Here is a 14668-nt window from a genome sequence, read left to right on the forward strand (position 1 = left end):
GGTGAAAAAAAAGTGTTTAAATGCAAAAAAATAAAGTAACACAAGCACCTTCCTATTTCTTACCATTTTTACTGTTTTGAAGGGGGAAATTAGACTGTATTATAGTTCAGTCAACTCTTGTTGACGCCATAGAATAAATGAATCCTAATAAATTGTTTGTGCATGTGTCTGCACATTTGGCTAAATACTTTGATGGTTCATAAGGCTTCATCTTACTATCAGCAACCAGTGACAGTGATGGAGGAGTTTGACTTTTTGGCTTCTGTGTACCTACATTTTTTGTTTCCCCAAATAATTATGCTTCGGCTCAAAAAAGGTAAAAAAAAAAATAACAACACTTCCTTACTGTAATAGCTCATCAAACATGACCTCAACATTGCTATTATAATGCATTGGGTTCTTGTTGTATTTCATTGGTTAATAAAATCAAAACACACATCTGAGATCAAAATGTGAAATGAAATGGGGTTTACTGATGGGGGCAAGAAAAAAAAAAACTCGGGAACTTCAAAAGGCAAAAGTCAGGTTGAGTTGACTCGTTTTATTTGTGACATTTTTTATTTGTCATGTTTGGCAGACCGCCGTGGCCGGCGCAAGATAACACCATCGGCAGATAGATGCCTGGTTAATCATAGTGGTTTTTGGGCTTGCGTACAGCAGAGAAGCGCCTTTATAAAGGAGCGTCTGCCGTGGGTCAGTCACATCCATCGCCATGAGGGTGCTCGTGCTAGCCTTGGCTGTGGCCCTTGTGGGTATGTCTTCTCGCCTTTTCTACTTCAATTTCTGCTTGCGTTTGAATGTGATTTAACGCTTTACTCCTATGTTCACTTTTTATTCAGCTGGTAACCAGGTCAACTTTGGTAAGTGAACCCTTACTAAAAATGAGCTATTTCTGGAGGATGTTTGAAAGCTAAATGAAAAATTACGGAAAGCGTGGCTTTTTAATTATATTGTATGGAATCGTGACAAGGTATTTTTTTTTTTGCTGTAATTTTGAAATTTGGGGCAAATAATTGTCAATTGGATTGGAAAATATAAAAACTTAAAATGATTGGATTTCCTTTTAAAATTTGGGAAAAATGCGCTGAACACTTTCAATTTTGAATGAGAGAATTGGTTATAAAAATGGGAAAAAATTACAGGTAAAAGCTGAAAAAGCAGAATGTTTTTGCTTAAATTCAGAAATGTGGAGAAACAAACTGAGTTTGAACTTTACAGTTTGAATGTGGAAATGTTTGACTTGTTAAAAAAAATATGGACATTTTAAACATTTTTTGAAATTTTAGAAATGTGCTGCAGGGTTCGAAGGGTAAGAATCAGTCATAAAGTAAAAGTTATTTCATCTGAAATATTAAATGTGACATGAATAGGGATTTTTTTTTGTATAAAAAATATTTGGAAAGGTGTGAACTTTTGTAATGAGAAAAGTAAATAATTCAGAAAACATTAGTAATTGGAATATATTTAAAAGCTGAGAAAGTGTTAAAAAATGTAGTAGTAATTGAAGGACAAAAAATAGTCGAATGAGAAAAAATTATATTGGTGAAAATGGAGATTTTTTTGTGGGATGTGGGATGTGGGATTATGGGAATTTTAAAAATCATTGCCAAGATGTATTGACTGACATTAACAATACGGATTTTGAATGGTGATCCATTTCTGAAATTTAACAGCCTGGGAAACATTCATTTTTGGGGCACATTGAAGTATACAAAAAAGAAATATAGACAAAATTGAATGACAAAATAAAAAGACAGAATAGTAAAAGGGTAGAAAGCAATCACGCAATCAGAAAGGATTTTGATTGCTTTTCCCTTTGCATCACCGTATCTTGTTGCAGCTCCGGAGTTTGCTGTTGGAAAGACTTACAGCTACCAATATGAAGCCAATCTAATGGGTGGCCTTCCCGAGCAGGGCCTGGCTCGGGCTGGCTTCAAAATCAAGAGCAAAGTTCTTATCAGCGCATCCACTGCCGACACCTTTATGCTGAAGGTAACGTAAACGGCATTTCGTATGGACATTTTAGTAACCGCCCCCCTCTTCCTCCATAGCTCCTGGATCCAGAGCTGTTTGAGTACAGCGGCGTCTGGCCCAAAGACGCTTTTGTTCCAGCGCCCAAGCTTACCTCTGCCCTGTCGGCTCAACTCGTGACGCCGCTCAAGTTCGAGTATGCTAACGGAGTTGTCGGCAAAGTGTTTGCTCCGGCTGGCGTTTCTGCCACGGTGCTGAACATCGTCAGGGGAATCCTCAACATCCTCCAAATGAACATCAAGAAGACCATGAACGTCTATGAGCTTCAGGAGGTACAACTCATCGCTTTCATAATTAATATTTCAAAACACATTTAATCAATAAGACTTTTTTGCCTTTTGTTAATCCAACGTGCTTTTTTCTGTATTGTTTTACTTTATTTTCAGTCATTTCGCTAAAAAGATTCTAAAAACGTGTGGTAATGAATGAATTAAGTATTAAAATACTCATTTAGTTCAAGTAATTTGGTACCTAAGTAATTGTTTACTAAAGTACTAAAAATGGATTACTTTAGTATCTAAAGGAATCAATTACTCGAAGTACTTCAGTACTAAATAATCGATTAGGTTCTACAAAAAAATGTAGGAGCTGACACGTACCCTTTGTTCATGGCGGAATAGCCTGGCGTGCAGGGTGTGTGCAAGACCCATTACGTGATCACCGAGGACGCCAAGGCTGAACGCATCCGTTTGACCAAGACCAAGGACTTGAACCACTGCCAGCAGAGAATCGTCAAGGATATCGGCTTGGCCTATATGGAAAGATGTCCCGAGTGCCATGTAATAAGCGCTTATCACTTATCACCCACCCTGTGATATGTAATTGTGTTAACATTGTTTTTTTTATGTTTACGTAGAGAGGCAATGCCCTGAAGGGAACAGCAGCCATCGACTATGTCATGAAACCATCAAGCACTGGTGCTCTGATCATGGAGGCGTCTTCATTTGAGCTGATTCACTTCTCACCTATCAATATCCTGAACGGTGCTGCCCAGATGGAGGCTAGGTATGTACTACAAAAAAAGAAAAAGTTTTCCAACAAAAGGAGAATTTACTCAATAAAAAGTGTTGGTCCCTAGGCAAACCTTGAAATTCCTGGAGATCGAGAAAACTCCAGTGGAGCCAATCAAAGCCGAATACCTCCATCGTGGAAACCTGCAATACGAGTTTGGAAGTGAGCTGCTTCAGACCCCCATCCAGCTCCTTAGGATTACCAATGCTGAGGCTCAGGTACTTCATTAAACATGAAGCCTCTCTCCATCAACCTTTCATCTTCAGCCGCACAACTTCTCCTTTCGATTTACAGATTGTTGAAATTCTGAACCACCTGGTCAGCAACAATGTGGCCAAAGTCCATGAAGATGCACCTCTGAAGTACATTGAGCTCATCCAGCTGCTGCGTTCCGCCAAATACGAGACCATTGCGGCCCTCTGGTCTCAGTTCAAATCGCGTACTCCTCATAGGTACGGATTGAAAAATATTCCTAATCTTGAGCCAGATAATGAGCTGTAGATAATAATCTTCTCTTCCAGAGAATGGATCCTGAATACCATCCCTGCCATTGGCACTCATGTTGCACTGAGATTCATCAAGGAAAAATTTGTCGCTGGTGAGCTGACCTTTCCTGAAGCCACTCGATCTTTGATGGTTGCCGTGCACCTAATGACCGCTGACATGGAGGCCCTCAGACTCCTACGGGCAAGTCAATATTACATGCAGTTTAAAGTCAGCGCCACAGAAGAAAATCGATATTTTCGTGACTTATTTTTATCTCTTAACCTCAATTCAGGAGTTGGCTGAGCACCAAAAGGTTTTGGAGACTCCAGTTTTTAAAGAGGTTGTTATGCTAGTCTATGGCAGCCTGGTTTCTAAGTACTGCACAGAGTACCCAACATGCCCAGTGGATCTCGTCAGGGTATGATGGATTTTTACATTTGCTTTTCCACAGCTGGATTTGTTATCTTTGTAACATCGGCGATATGTTTTTATTTGCCTCCGCAGCCTATCCACGAGCGGGTTACCCAGGCTGTTGCCAAGACTGATATTAAGGAGATTATCACCTCTCTCAAAGTTCTGGGTAATGCAGGACACCCAAGTAGTCTCAAGCCAATCCTGAAGGTCTTACCCACCTTTGGCAGCGCTGCCGCTAATCTGCCATTGCGAGTTCACATCGAAGGTGTTCAGGCCCTGAGGAACATTGCTAAGAGAGAGCCCAAAATGGTAAAAAAATTTATACTGGTTATTCACTTTTTTGTTCTGAGCAGCAGTTCTCATTCTTTGCTTTTGTGCTTTTTAGGTCCAGGATGTCGCCGTTCAGCTGTTTATGGACAGAGCTCTTCACCCAGAGCTTCGTATGGTTGCTGCCATCGTGCTGTTCGAAACTAAACTGCCCATGGGCCTGGTGACTACCCTTGCTGAAGCAGCCTTGAAAGAGCCAAATCTCCAGGTTGCCAGCTTGGTCTACTCTTACATGAAGTCCATGACAAGGTCCACCACTCCCGACTTTTTGCCCGTGTAAGTCCTATTTCCCCATTTCAGTTCTTGGACGCCACTGTCATTGCCAGAGTTCATTAATTGAACGTTTTCTTTACAGTGCTGCAGCCTGCAATGTTGCTGTGAAAATCCTCAGCCCCAAATTTAGTAGACTGAGCTATCGCTACAGCAGGGCATTCATTGTTGATGGCTATTACAGTAAGTTCGCAGCACAATATTAATGTCCGCGAGGCTTTTCCGACTAATAGCTCCCATCTTGTTTTTCTAGGCCCCTGGATGGTGGGTGCTGCCGCCAGTGCCTTCTATGTGAACGACGCTGCAACCGTTATGCCCAGAGCAGTCATAGCCAAAGCTCGATCCTATTTGGCAGGAGCCTACGCTGATGTCATTGAGGTAGAAAGCTCATAAGAGGCTGGCGTTCAATCTAGTTACTATTTTACTATTCTGGCCTGTGGCTCTTGAATGGTGGTACATGATTATTATTTTTCTTTATTTTTTAATCAAAAACACTAAACAGTGCAATAATATTTACCACATCAGGTTGGAGTGAGAACTGAGGGAATCCAGGAAGCCCTTCTGAAGGTCCGAGATATTCCTGACAGCACCGATAGGATCACCAAGATGAAACGAGTTCTCAAAGCTGTACGTCTATATGATCTTTTCTATATTGATAGCATTTCTTTCTATGGGAGACGGCTCTCATAAAAAACCTAACTTTGATTATGTTTACACTTGCCAGCTTTCTGAATGGAGGGCTCAGCCTTCAAGCAAGCCCCTTGCCTCAGCACACATGAAACTTTTCGGTCAGGAGATTGCCTTTGCCAATGTCGACAAAGTATTGGTTGATCAGTTCATGGCGGTATGTGTTTTCTAACATTCTATTTTGGGTAAAGACCTCTTCGTGGTCTAAAGTCACCATATCGTGTGTTGTCTACAGCTTGTCACTGGACCAGAAGCTCAGTCTTACGGAAGGAAGGCTTTGGAGCAGGTGCTGGCTGGAGTGAAACTGAATTACGCTCAGCCAATGCTGGTTGCTGAGCTCCGTCGCATCTTGCCCACTGCTGTCGGTCTGCCAATGGAGCTCAGTTTCTATACTTCTTCTGTGTGGACTGCGGAGGTTGAATGTAAGGCTGATGTCCGCTTCAATATCACTGGTGTGAAAATGTGATTATACTAATTTACCCCTTCACTTTTCCACAGTCCAAGCCACTGTGACACCACCTCTTCCTCAGAACTTCCATCCTTCCCAACTTCTGAAGTCAGACATCAGCATGAGGGCTGCATTTACTCCCAGGTAAGCTGAGACACTTGAAAGAACCTCTTCATTGAGCTACAAAAATCCACAAAACAATGTAATTTCCCATACACTGTTGGAGTATTCAACAAGAGAGACTGGAGACAAAGAACACACACTCCAAGCAAATACTTGATTGCTTGATGCATCCATCACAGCCTTAATTTCTATATTTCTGCATCTTGCAGCATTTCCATGCATACCTATGCAGTCATGGGTGTGAATACGGCATTGGCCCAGGCAGTCGTGGTCTCGAGAGCCAAGGTCCACACTGTTCTTCCAGCAAAGATTGAAGCAAAACTTGACATGATCAAGGGCAACTTCAAGTTTGACCTTCTGCCAGTCCAGGGAGTCAACAAGATTGCATCTGCACTGTATGTCCAATTCTCTTAACACATTCAAGTGATAGGTTTTTCATTTCTTAAGTTTTCTTTTTGCTGCATCCCAACAGTGTTGAGACTTTTGCTATTGCACGAAATGTGGAAGACCTTGCCGCTGTTAAGGTAACACCAGTGATTCCAGCTGATTATTCACCACATTCCTCAAAGAGGAGCTCTTCCAGGTCTTCCGTGATGGCATCCTCTATGACTGATGCCAGGGTAAGTTTGAGTCACAATCCGCAGTGTTTGATCACTTTTCTGCAAAGCAATAATGTTCTTTTGGTTCTGCTGTTTCAGTCAGTGTCATCCGAGCTGATCTCTGACCAATCAAGCGAAATGACCAAACTCATCAAGGCATTCGAGAAAAAGCTGTGTGGAAAATTTGAAACCTTCGGAATCAAGGCTTGCGCTGTGGTTGAATCTCGCAATGCGGCTTTCGTCCGAAACGTTCCACTGTATGCCCTCATTGGAAAACATTCGGCTTTTATTGAGGTTACACCAGGTAAGTGGAATCCAGGAAGCCCCAGCTTCTTCATTTGTGTCCACTGTAAAGCTATTGACTCATTGGAGCTACAGTTCTATAGAGGACATCCTAGCCTTTCCAATTATGTCTCATGTGTTTTTTTTCTTAGAGCCAAATTAACTTTGCTGTATTGCTGAAACAAAATGGACACAACAGTGGACACAAATGGCTGGGGTCTCAATAGAGTGTACAGTAAATAGCGGTTACTAAAAAGTCCATTTCTGTCCTCGGTTCTAGCTTCCGGACCAGCCATCGAGAAGGTTGAAATTGAGATTCAGATTGGAGAGAAAGCAGCAGAAAAGATCATCAGAGTCATTGACATGAGTCAAGATTCCATTCTTGAGGACAAGAATGTCCTGATGAAACTGAAGAAGATCCTTGCTCCCGGTCTGAAGAACCGCACCTCCTCCAGCTCCAGCAGCTCCCGTTCTGTCAGCTCTCGCCCCAGCAGCTCAAGCTCTTCTTCCTCATCCAAGAGCTCTTCAAGTTCCTCTCGCAAAACAAGCAAGATGGCTGACGTCCGTGACGCGATGTCCAAAACATCCAAGATGCGTACCTCTAGAAAATCCTCCAGCAGCAGATCCGCCCTTGTTTCGAGCAAATCCTCCAGCAGCAAATCCAGCAAATCCTCCAGCAGCAGATCCAGCTCTCGATCGAGCTCCTCCAGGACCGTCTCCAGACGCAGCAGACGCAGCAGCAGCCACAGCAGCAGCAGCAGCAGCAGCAGACGCAGCACTATGATGAAGGTCAGACACAAACTTCTGAAAGCATCCAGTCTATAAAGAAAAGTAACAAATATTTTACCTTTGCAGCAAGAACTGTATGACATGAACTTTACCAAGACCCACGTCCACCAGGTATTTCTCGTTGCACATTAAAAATATCATGAACTTTCCTTTGGCCGGTTAAATGAATGTTGTTTGCAGCATCAACGATCTTCAGCTCGCCGCAGCAGCAGAAGCAGCGCCCAGAGTTTCGAGAACATCTACAATAAAGTCAGTCACATACCGATATCAGTCATATGCGTTCCTTTTGTAAAAAAAAACACTTTTGTAAAACAAACCCTTTGTTTTTATCCAGGCTAAGTACCTCGCTAGCACTGTCAAACCAAGTGTGACCATCCTCATCCGTGCTGTGAGAGCCGACCACAAGGAACAAGGATACCAGATCGCAGCTTACTTTGACAAAGAGAATTATAGACTGCAGATCATCGTTGCCAACCTGGCCGAGAACAACAACTGGAGAATCTGTGCTGACGGCGTGAGACTGAGCAACCACAAACTGATGGTAACATTCCGACGTCCGATATATTCTCGCACGATTTTGAACCAGGGCTAACTTCCGGCATTCAACGTTTTCAGACCAAGATCGCCTGGGGTATGGACTGCAAACAATACGAGACTCAGATCACAGTCGAAGCCGGTATTGTTGATCAACAGCCGGCAGCGCGTTGGAAAGTGACTTGGCAAAAACTCCCAAGCGACGTGAAGCACTATGCAAAGGAGTAAGTGTCACAGGCTGCAAAACCTTATCAAATAGTTTAGTCTCTCTTCTTTTTTTTAACCTTTTTTTTCCAACATCTAGGTTGTCCGAGTACATTATTAGAGTCGCTCTGCGGAATAGTCTTAACCTGGCAAAGGTCAAGAATGCTCCAAATGAGATCAAATTCACAGTGGCCGTTGCTTCGGAACAAAGCCTGAACGTTGTCCTCAAAACACCAAAGGTAAACAGCGTTTTTGACGATGCTTTATGAGTCCGAATCGGATAATATATCACAACTGTATTGTTTACAGTGGACCGTCTTCAAAAGAGCCATGTCCATCCCGATGTATCTGCCCATTGGAGACACTGCATCAGAACTGCAGCCATACCAGGGCAACTGGGTTGACACCATCACCTACATGGTTAGCAAGGCTCAAGCAGGTAAAAACTTCCTTTTTCTTTTAAGGAAAAATAAATACACAATGACAAAAAAATATAAATAAATAATTAATATAAACCTTGTTGAAAAGTTTAGCCATTTGTACATACAGGCTCTCTTACGTTTCGTATAGGGCTTCAAATGGTAAATGGACTTTCGCTTATATATTTACTATTTTTGATATTTGGATATGCTACTGAAAATTGTAAATAATTATTGAGTATTTGAATAAAAGTAAAAGCTATATTTTTGTGCTTGATGAAAAGTAATTATAAACAGAAGAAAAATATCACATTTCCTCTTAATTATGAATGGCCAACATATGAATTTTTGATGATCAACATTTTTTGACTTAAATTTAAACTCTGCTTGACAGCACACTACTTTCCTTCAAATTTCTCCCCATAAAATTTGCCAATTGAAAGCACATTTGATTTAGCATGCTTTGTTAAAATGTGATCAGTAGGAACGGCAACTGCTTCAGGCCGTCGACGCCAAAGTCATTTACGTATACCAGTCTATAGTAGCGCTGCTAGCTAGCGGCTAATTTATGCTAGACACCGCTGTAATGGAGCCAAGTCGTCCTCATTGTCAATGTCAGCGCAATTAAGTCATTAATTAGCGCTCTGAATTGGCAACTGAACGTAATTTTGGAACATTATGTTTTTTGTATCGGGAGTGCGAGCAAGAGAGAGACTTATCACGCTTCAAAATAAAAGCTTAACAAGGCATTCGTGTCCATAATATTATTTGGTAACCTAAGGTTTATTTTGAAGTCGGCCTTCTCACAACATTTCCACTGTATTTTACTGTCATGCAGAGCATTAGCAATTGTTGCTACAATTAACCTAAAATACAGTATTTTTCTTACGTTTACAGTAATAAGCGGTTATCCGAGGAAAGAAAATAATGTCTTCATCAACTCACGTCTTCAATTGATGATTTTATTTATTGGACAAATAGTTTTGAAGCCTAACATTTGAGATCAGCCCAACCTTGTTATGTAACATGTAACATGCTGATTATTTGTGGATCCTTTTTGCAGCTGAATGCAGAGTGGAGAGGGACAGTGTGGTCACATTCAACAACAAGAAGTTCAAGGCAGAGTTCCCTCACTCCTGCCCCCAGGTTTTGGCCCAGGATTGCACCAGCGAGGCTAAATTCATCGTTATGCTGAGGAGAGACCAAGAACGCCAACAAAACATGCTCACTGTGAAGATTGCAGATATGTAAGGGAGCGTTCATAACCAAAAAGCCAACGAGTGACCATCATTCACATGTCTGAAATGTTTTCCATCAGTGACGTGGAATTGTACCTGAAGGACCGTGTTGCCATGGTGAAGGTTAATAGAGAAGAAATCCCCGCCAGTAGACTGCCGTACCGCCACCCAACAGGTTCGCTTTTTCCTCCTCTTCAAGTCGTCCGTCGGGTATTGCGAGCCAACGCTTCATGAACGTTTTGTTGATGCGTTTCTCGCAGCCGACATTCAGATCAGAAAGAGCGGCGAGGGCATCGCTCTCCACGCTCCCAGACACGGTCTTCAGGAAGTGTACTTTGACGTCGACGTCCAGAGGGTAGTCAGGTTAATGTGGGGGCGCGGCCACAGCGGAAAGGAAACTAAGCTTGCTCGCGTTGTTCATTTCTCAAGGTTAAAGTGGTGGACTGGATGAGGGGACAGACTTGCGGACTCTGCGGAAAGGCCGATGGAGAGATCAGACAGGAGTTCCGCACCCCCAACAGACGCTTGACCAAGAACGCAGTCAGCTATGCTCATTCCTGGGTTGTGCCAGCCGAGAGCTGCCGTGACAACACAGGTGAAGTCGTTGCATCCGACTTGTCCGTTAACACCTCCTTCCAGACTCGCGGTTGGCAATTTGTTTTTCCCCTTCAAAATGTTGCTGTGTTAAGGCAAATCTAATGAAACAATCCAAAAGTTCAATTTTTTTTTGTCTGATTTGGTCATTTCTGACTACAGATCATTTCATATACAAATAATTGTTTACATAAAATTGTGACTTTCTTTCTCGAGAGTGCTTATTTCATTTTTGTTTTTATTTTTAACTAGGTTAAACAATCAATTAAGAAACTAATTTTAGTGACCATCAAGACTTGTTGACTGTAAAAACACAGTATAACTAATTGCACAGATTCAACAATTAATCGAATAGCATTTTTACTAATGGATCGATCGTTTAGAGAACGAAAATTGCTCAGAATATCAGTCTCCCGCCCGGAAATATTCTCAAATTAAAGCTGACTATCAGTGTGATGAATCAAAATAAAACATTTGTTATCACCTGCTTTTACTTTGAAAATCAGCAACCAACATTTTTTAAGGTTTTCCTGCGTTATGAACCAAATGAGCACCTGTCCAAACCATTACAAAATGTTTTTGCATTGACCCTTTTTAAATAAAGTGATTAAAATCAAAATATCATTTATACAATTGATTTTCAACATTAATTTATGGTTAAAATAATCATGTAATCATCGGTTGCAGCCCCAATTAATATCCTAATAAAAAAAGCTGATGCTCATTTAAAACTACACTCTGTAAAGAAAAAATTGGCTTTTTATTTATTTGTACAGTAAGCAGCCAAAATTGCCACCCTCTGTCTCAAATTAAATCAAACAAAGCATGAGGATTAAGCATACAATATTTATTTTTGATATTGACAATTGAGCGGAAACCTCTTCCAGAGTGTTACATGAAGCACGAGTCAGTGAAGCTGGAGAAGCAGATGATCGTCCACGGCCAAGAATCCAAGTGCTTCTCCGTGGAGCCCGTGCTGCGTTGCCTGCCCGGCTGCATGCCGCTGAGAACCACCAACGTCTTAGTTGGCTTCCATTGCCTGCCTGCTGGTGAGTCCGCCAAAACGTCCACGAGTTTGGAAATCTTCAATTCTTCGCCACTTTCCCCGCTGACCATCCGTATTCTTTCGCAGATACTCTCGTGAACCGTTCCGACGGCATGGGCGGCATCTTCGACAAGAGCGTGGACCTGAGGGAGACAGCCGAATCCCACATTGCCTGCCGTTGCACTACTCAGTGTGCTTAAACAGTTCAGCAACATTCATTTCCTTTAACATGACCGCTCCCAGTCACAATAAAGTGTAAACTCAAACCATAAAACTGTGTGACGAATGGAATTTGTCATTTGCTGTTTTCAATCTGATTTAGAACCTTTACAATAACTAACTTAAATCTTTAGAACCTTTCAAACGTCATTTTATTGGTCCACAAAAAAATAATCAAAATAAAGGGTTGGACCTGTACTAAAACAGAAATAAATATAAATATTCAATATAAAGTGTCCTCTTTGGGGATCATAGTAGAGGTCAATTCACAAAAATAAAATCATTAACTTAATTATTAATATTTGTTCACAAAACAATCATCAGGACGTCAGACCTGTTGTCAAAAAGAAATAAGTGGCTGCCTTCCAATGGAGGCCTTCCAAAAAATATCTTGAGATTATCTGAATTTAGAACGTTTCCTCTTTTAAAAAAAAACAAACTTGGTGACTTACCAGTGACATGCATGTTTCGCCTTAAGATAGCGCTGCAGATGCGCTGGCTTCATGTTAGCTAACTGTTAGCAAGTTTCTGTTAGCAGTGCCTTGGGTGGGTTGCAACTTGGGGGTTCAAATCCAAATAAAACAATCTTCAAAATCCTACCGTCTGGTTTGGCCTTTTGCACTTGTGCTCTGTCTTTTTTCAGAAGAAATGCTTCAACCACGACTCAATTGTTTGCGTCTGTAAGTGATTGACAGGTAACGAGAGGTGGAACGTCACACATTGGGTCCAATCATTCTGAGAATCTGGGTTTTTAAAATAATGAAATCCAATAATCTACCGAAAATAAAATGTGTTTGATGAATTTATATTTTCATGAAACATTTAAATATTTTTAAAGTACTTTTTGTTTGTTGTATTTAAAATCTCGAGTTGGAGTTCCTTCAAGTACCCCCAGGGGTACTCGTACCCCATTTGATAACCACTGATGTGGCGCATAGGACATTTTGCAGTATCCAAAAAAAAAAAAAATTGCAGTATCCTATTGGTGTAGTCTACTTTCTAGCTATTATGACATCACTTCCGGTAGCCCCGGCAGTGGCGAGAGTAACAATATTGCAATGGTTCTCAAAGTTCTGGAGTTTTTTTTGTTTGTTTTTTTAATCAGACTATGACTAACAACTTCCTGGAAGTAACACGTTACAAAACACAGTGGAAATATCACTTTATTATAAATATAACGCACTCACACGAATGTTAAAACCCAGAACCTTCAAGCTGTGATAGACATTCACGTAACCTATTTGAAATAAAGAAAAATATACTCAAACCAGAGCCTCTTTAAAAAAAAAAAAAATCACCCTAAATATGTTGTTTCTGTAAATCAGATGCGTGACATACCAGGATGCAAACATGTGGGGATAAAAATCCATAAATGTAGTTTTTTTTTTTTACAATTGATTTTTTCCTAACTTAATTGCGAAACCCCCGAAAAGGGCTTACCATATACATATTCCAACTATACATTTTTCCCTAATTTTGTAAATGCTTTTAAAGATGTCATAATTAAAGTTATTTATGCATATTTGTTTTCTTTCAGCCACTCAAATTTTGCAGTGGCATGAGTTCTAGCCATACTTAAGTTGGTTAAATGTATTAACACCCACAGGTGATGATGACACTTTAAGACATAGCCATTAACTGGTCTCTACCGCCACCTACTGTCTTGAGGTGAAACAAGTCAACAAAATTGTTTCTGTTTGCTGACATAGTTTGACCACCATTCAACGGAATGTTGCAAAAATCACAGGAAAATCAATGTAATGAATCATATTAAAATGGATCTCAAAAATTGTAATTAGAATGGTTTTGTATGGTCCAAAATTTGGACAATTAATATTTTTGTATACAAAATCTCACACGTCCTGCTACAATCACATAGAAATGTCACAAATTGGAATTTTACATGTTGTAATCACCTTCTGAAAATTTCAGCTTTCTAGTGTTTTTTTCCCCAATGATTCTTTTATGATATCATAAAAAAACGAATTTCTATAATTTATAACAATATGCCACCAGGGTTAAAGGAGGGTGACTCGAGGTTAAATTCCTCAGCCTCCCTGGTAAAAGCTGGTCTATAGAGAATGATACGCACGATATGTAGTACAGTGTATTCAATCCATACAGAATGTTTGGGGCTGTTATTGCAGTTTTGTGGCCTAAGCATTTTGTCTCTGCTTTCGAGGTCATGCGTTTCAGATGGGATGTGAATCCGCAATTCCAGAGTTCTCGTATCTTAGGGTCCAATTCACAAGTGAGGGAAGAATAGAGCATTAGGTCAACAGATGGATGAGTAATCTGTCAGTCTATCATGTTGTCACTGATCTCAGGCGAAAGTTGGGAGCAGTGGCGGTTTTCCAAATGGCCGACATGAACAACTCGGTCAAGGTGCAGTTTTTCTGAAGCCTGGCATAAATAAATGGCCCCCTCTACTGGACACAAATGGAAGAACTAGCACCCCTGTTTTGTTCGTACAGTATGAGTTTTTGTTTTTCTAATCTAATTCGACATGATGTCGGGGATTTTGCGGTTTACCCTCTTCGGGTTAGGGGAATGCCCAGAACAAACAATCCATAAAAATCCTCAATAAACACATTATGTGCCTTTTAAAGATAAATTTAATCTCACGCCATTGTCTTATTCACTTAAAAAAAAAAAAAAAAAAACCTTGGTTTATGAAGATCACATCTGGTGACATCCCTTGTATATGACAAATCCAAAATACCAGTTGCAACCTATCTTTATAGTAATACAACATGCCCAAGGAGTTTTTTTTTTTTATTTTTTTTTTTACCTGGACTGATATTTATAAAAAGTCAGAACTTCGGCTCTCTATTCTTGTGTATCTCAAACCTTCAAAACATTCCCCAATGCACATTTTAGCTCATAGTAGAACAAACAAAAATGTTTTTACATTTTTACATTCAAATTTGTGCTTTTGTCATGCTTCT

General features: G+C 40.6%; 1 protein-coding gene across 2 annotated transcripts; it reads left to right on the forward strand.

Moving 5' to 3' along the window:
- The first annotated feature begins 519 nt into the window (after positions 1-519).
- Positions 520-11761, forward strand: LOC148416998 (vitellogenin-2-like). Of its 2 annotated transcripts, XM_088425593.1 has the most exons (34): positions 520-752; positions 840-860; positions 1841-1992; positions 2052-2303; positions 2652-2810; positions 2888-3036; positions 3110-3260; positions 3337-3494; positions 3564-3729; positions 3821-3946; positions 4033-4251; positions 4328-4545; positions 4625-4722; positions 4793-4917; positions 5065-5166; positions 5264-5383; positions 5462-5648; positions 5725-5818; positions 6007-6192; positions 6270-6417; positions 6496-6700; positions 6959-7467; positions 7534-7578; positions 7648-7716; positions 7802-8008; positions 8083-8225; positions 8306-8444; positions 8515-8644; positions 9688-9871; positions 9943-10037; positions 10123-10217; positions 10292-10457; positions 11344-11505; positions 11589-11761. In XM_088425593.1, exons 1-34 carry the CDS (start codon positions 713-715, stop codon positions 11699-11701), a joined length of 5133 nt encoding a protein of 1710 aa, XP_088281719.1. In that variant the 5' UTR covers positions 520-712; the 3' UTR covers positions 11702-11761. The 2 variants fall into 2 exon arrangements, with proteins under 2 accessions (XP_088281719.1, XP_088281718.1); XM_088425592.1 differs by having other exon boundaries at positions 6270-6700.
- Positions 11762-14668: the final 2907 nt, after the last annotated feature.

The sequence above is a fragment of the Hippichthys cyanospilos genome, chromosome 10, assembly GCF_059441005.1.
Source record: "Hippichthys cyanospilos isolate Australia breed blue-spotted pipefish chromosome 10, RoL_Hcya_1.0, whole genome shotgun sequence".
Classification (NCBI taxonomy): Eukaryota; Metazoa; Chordata; class Actinopteri; order Syngnathiformes; family Syngnathidae; genus Hippichthys; species Hippichthys cyanospilos.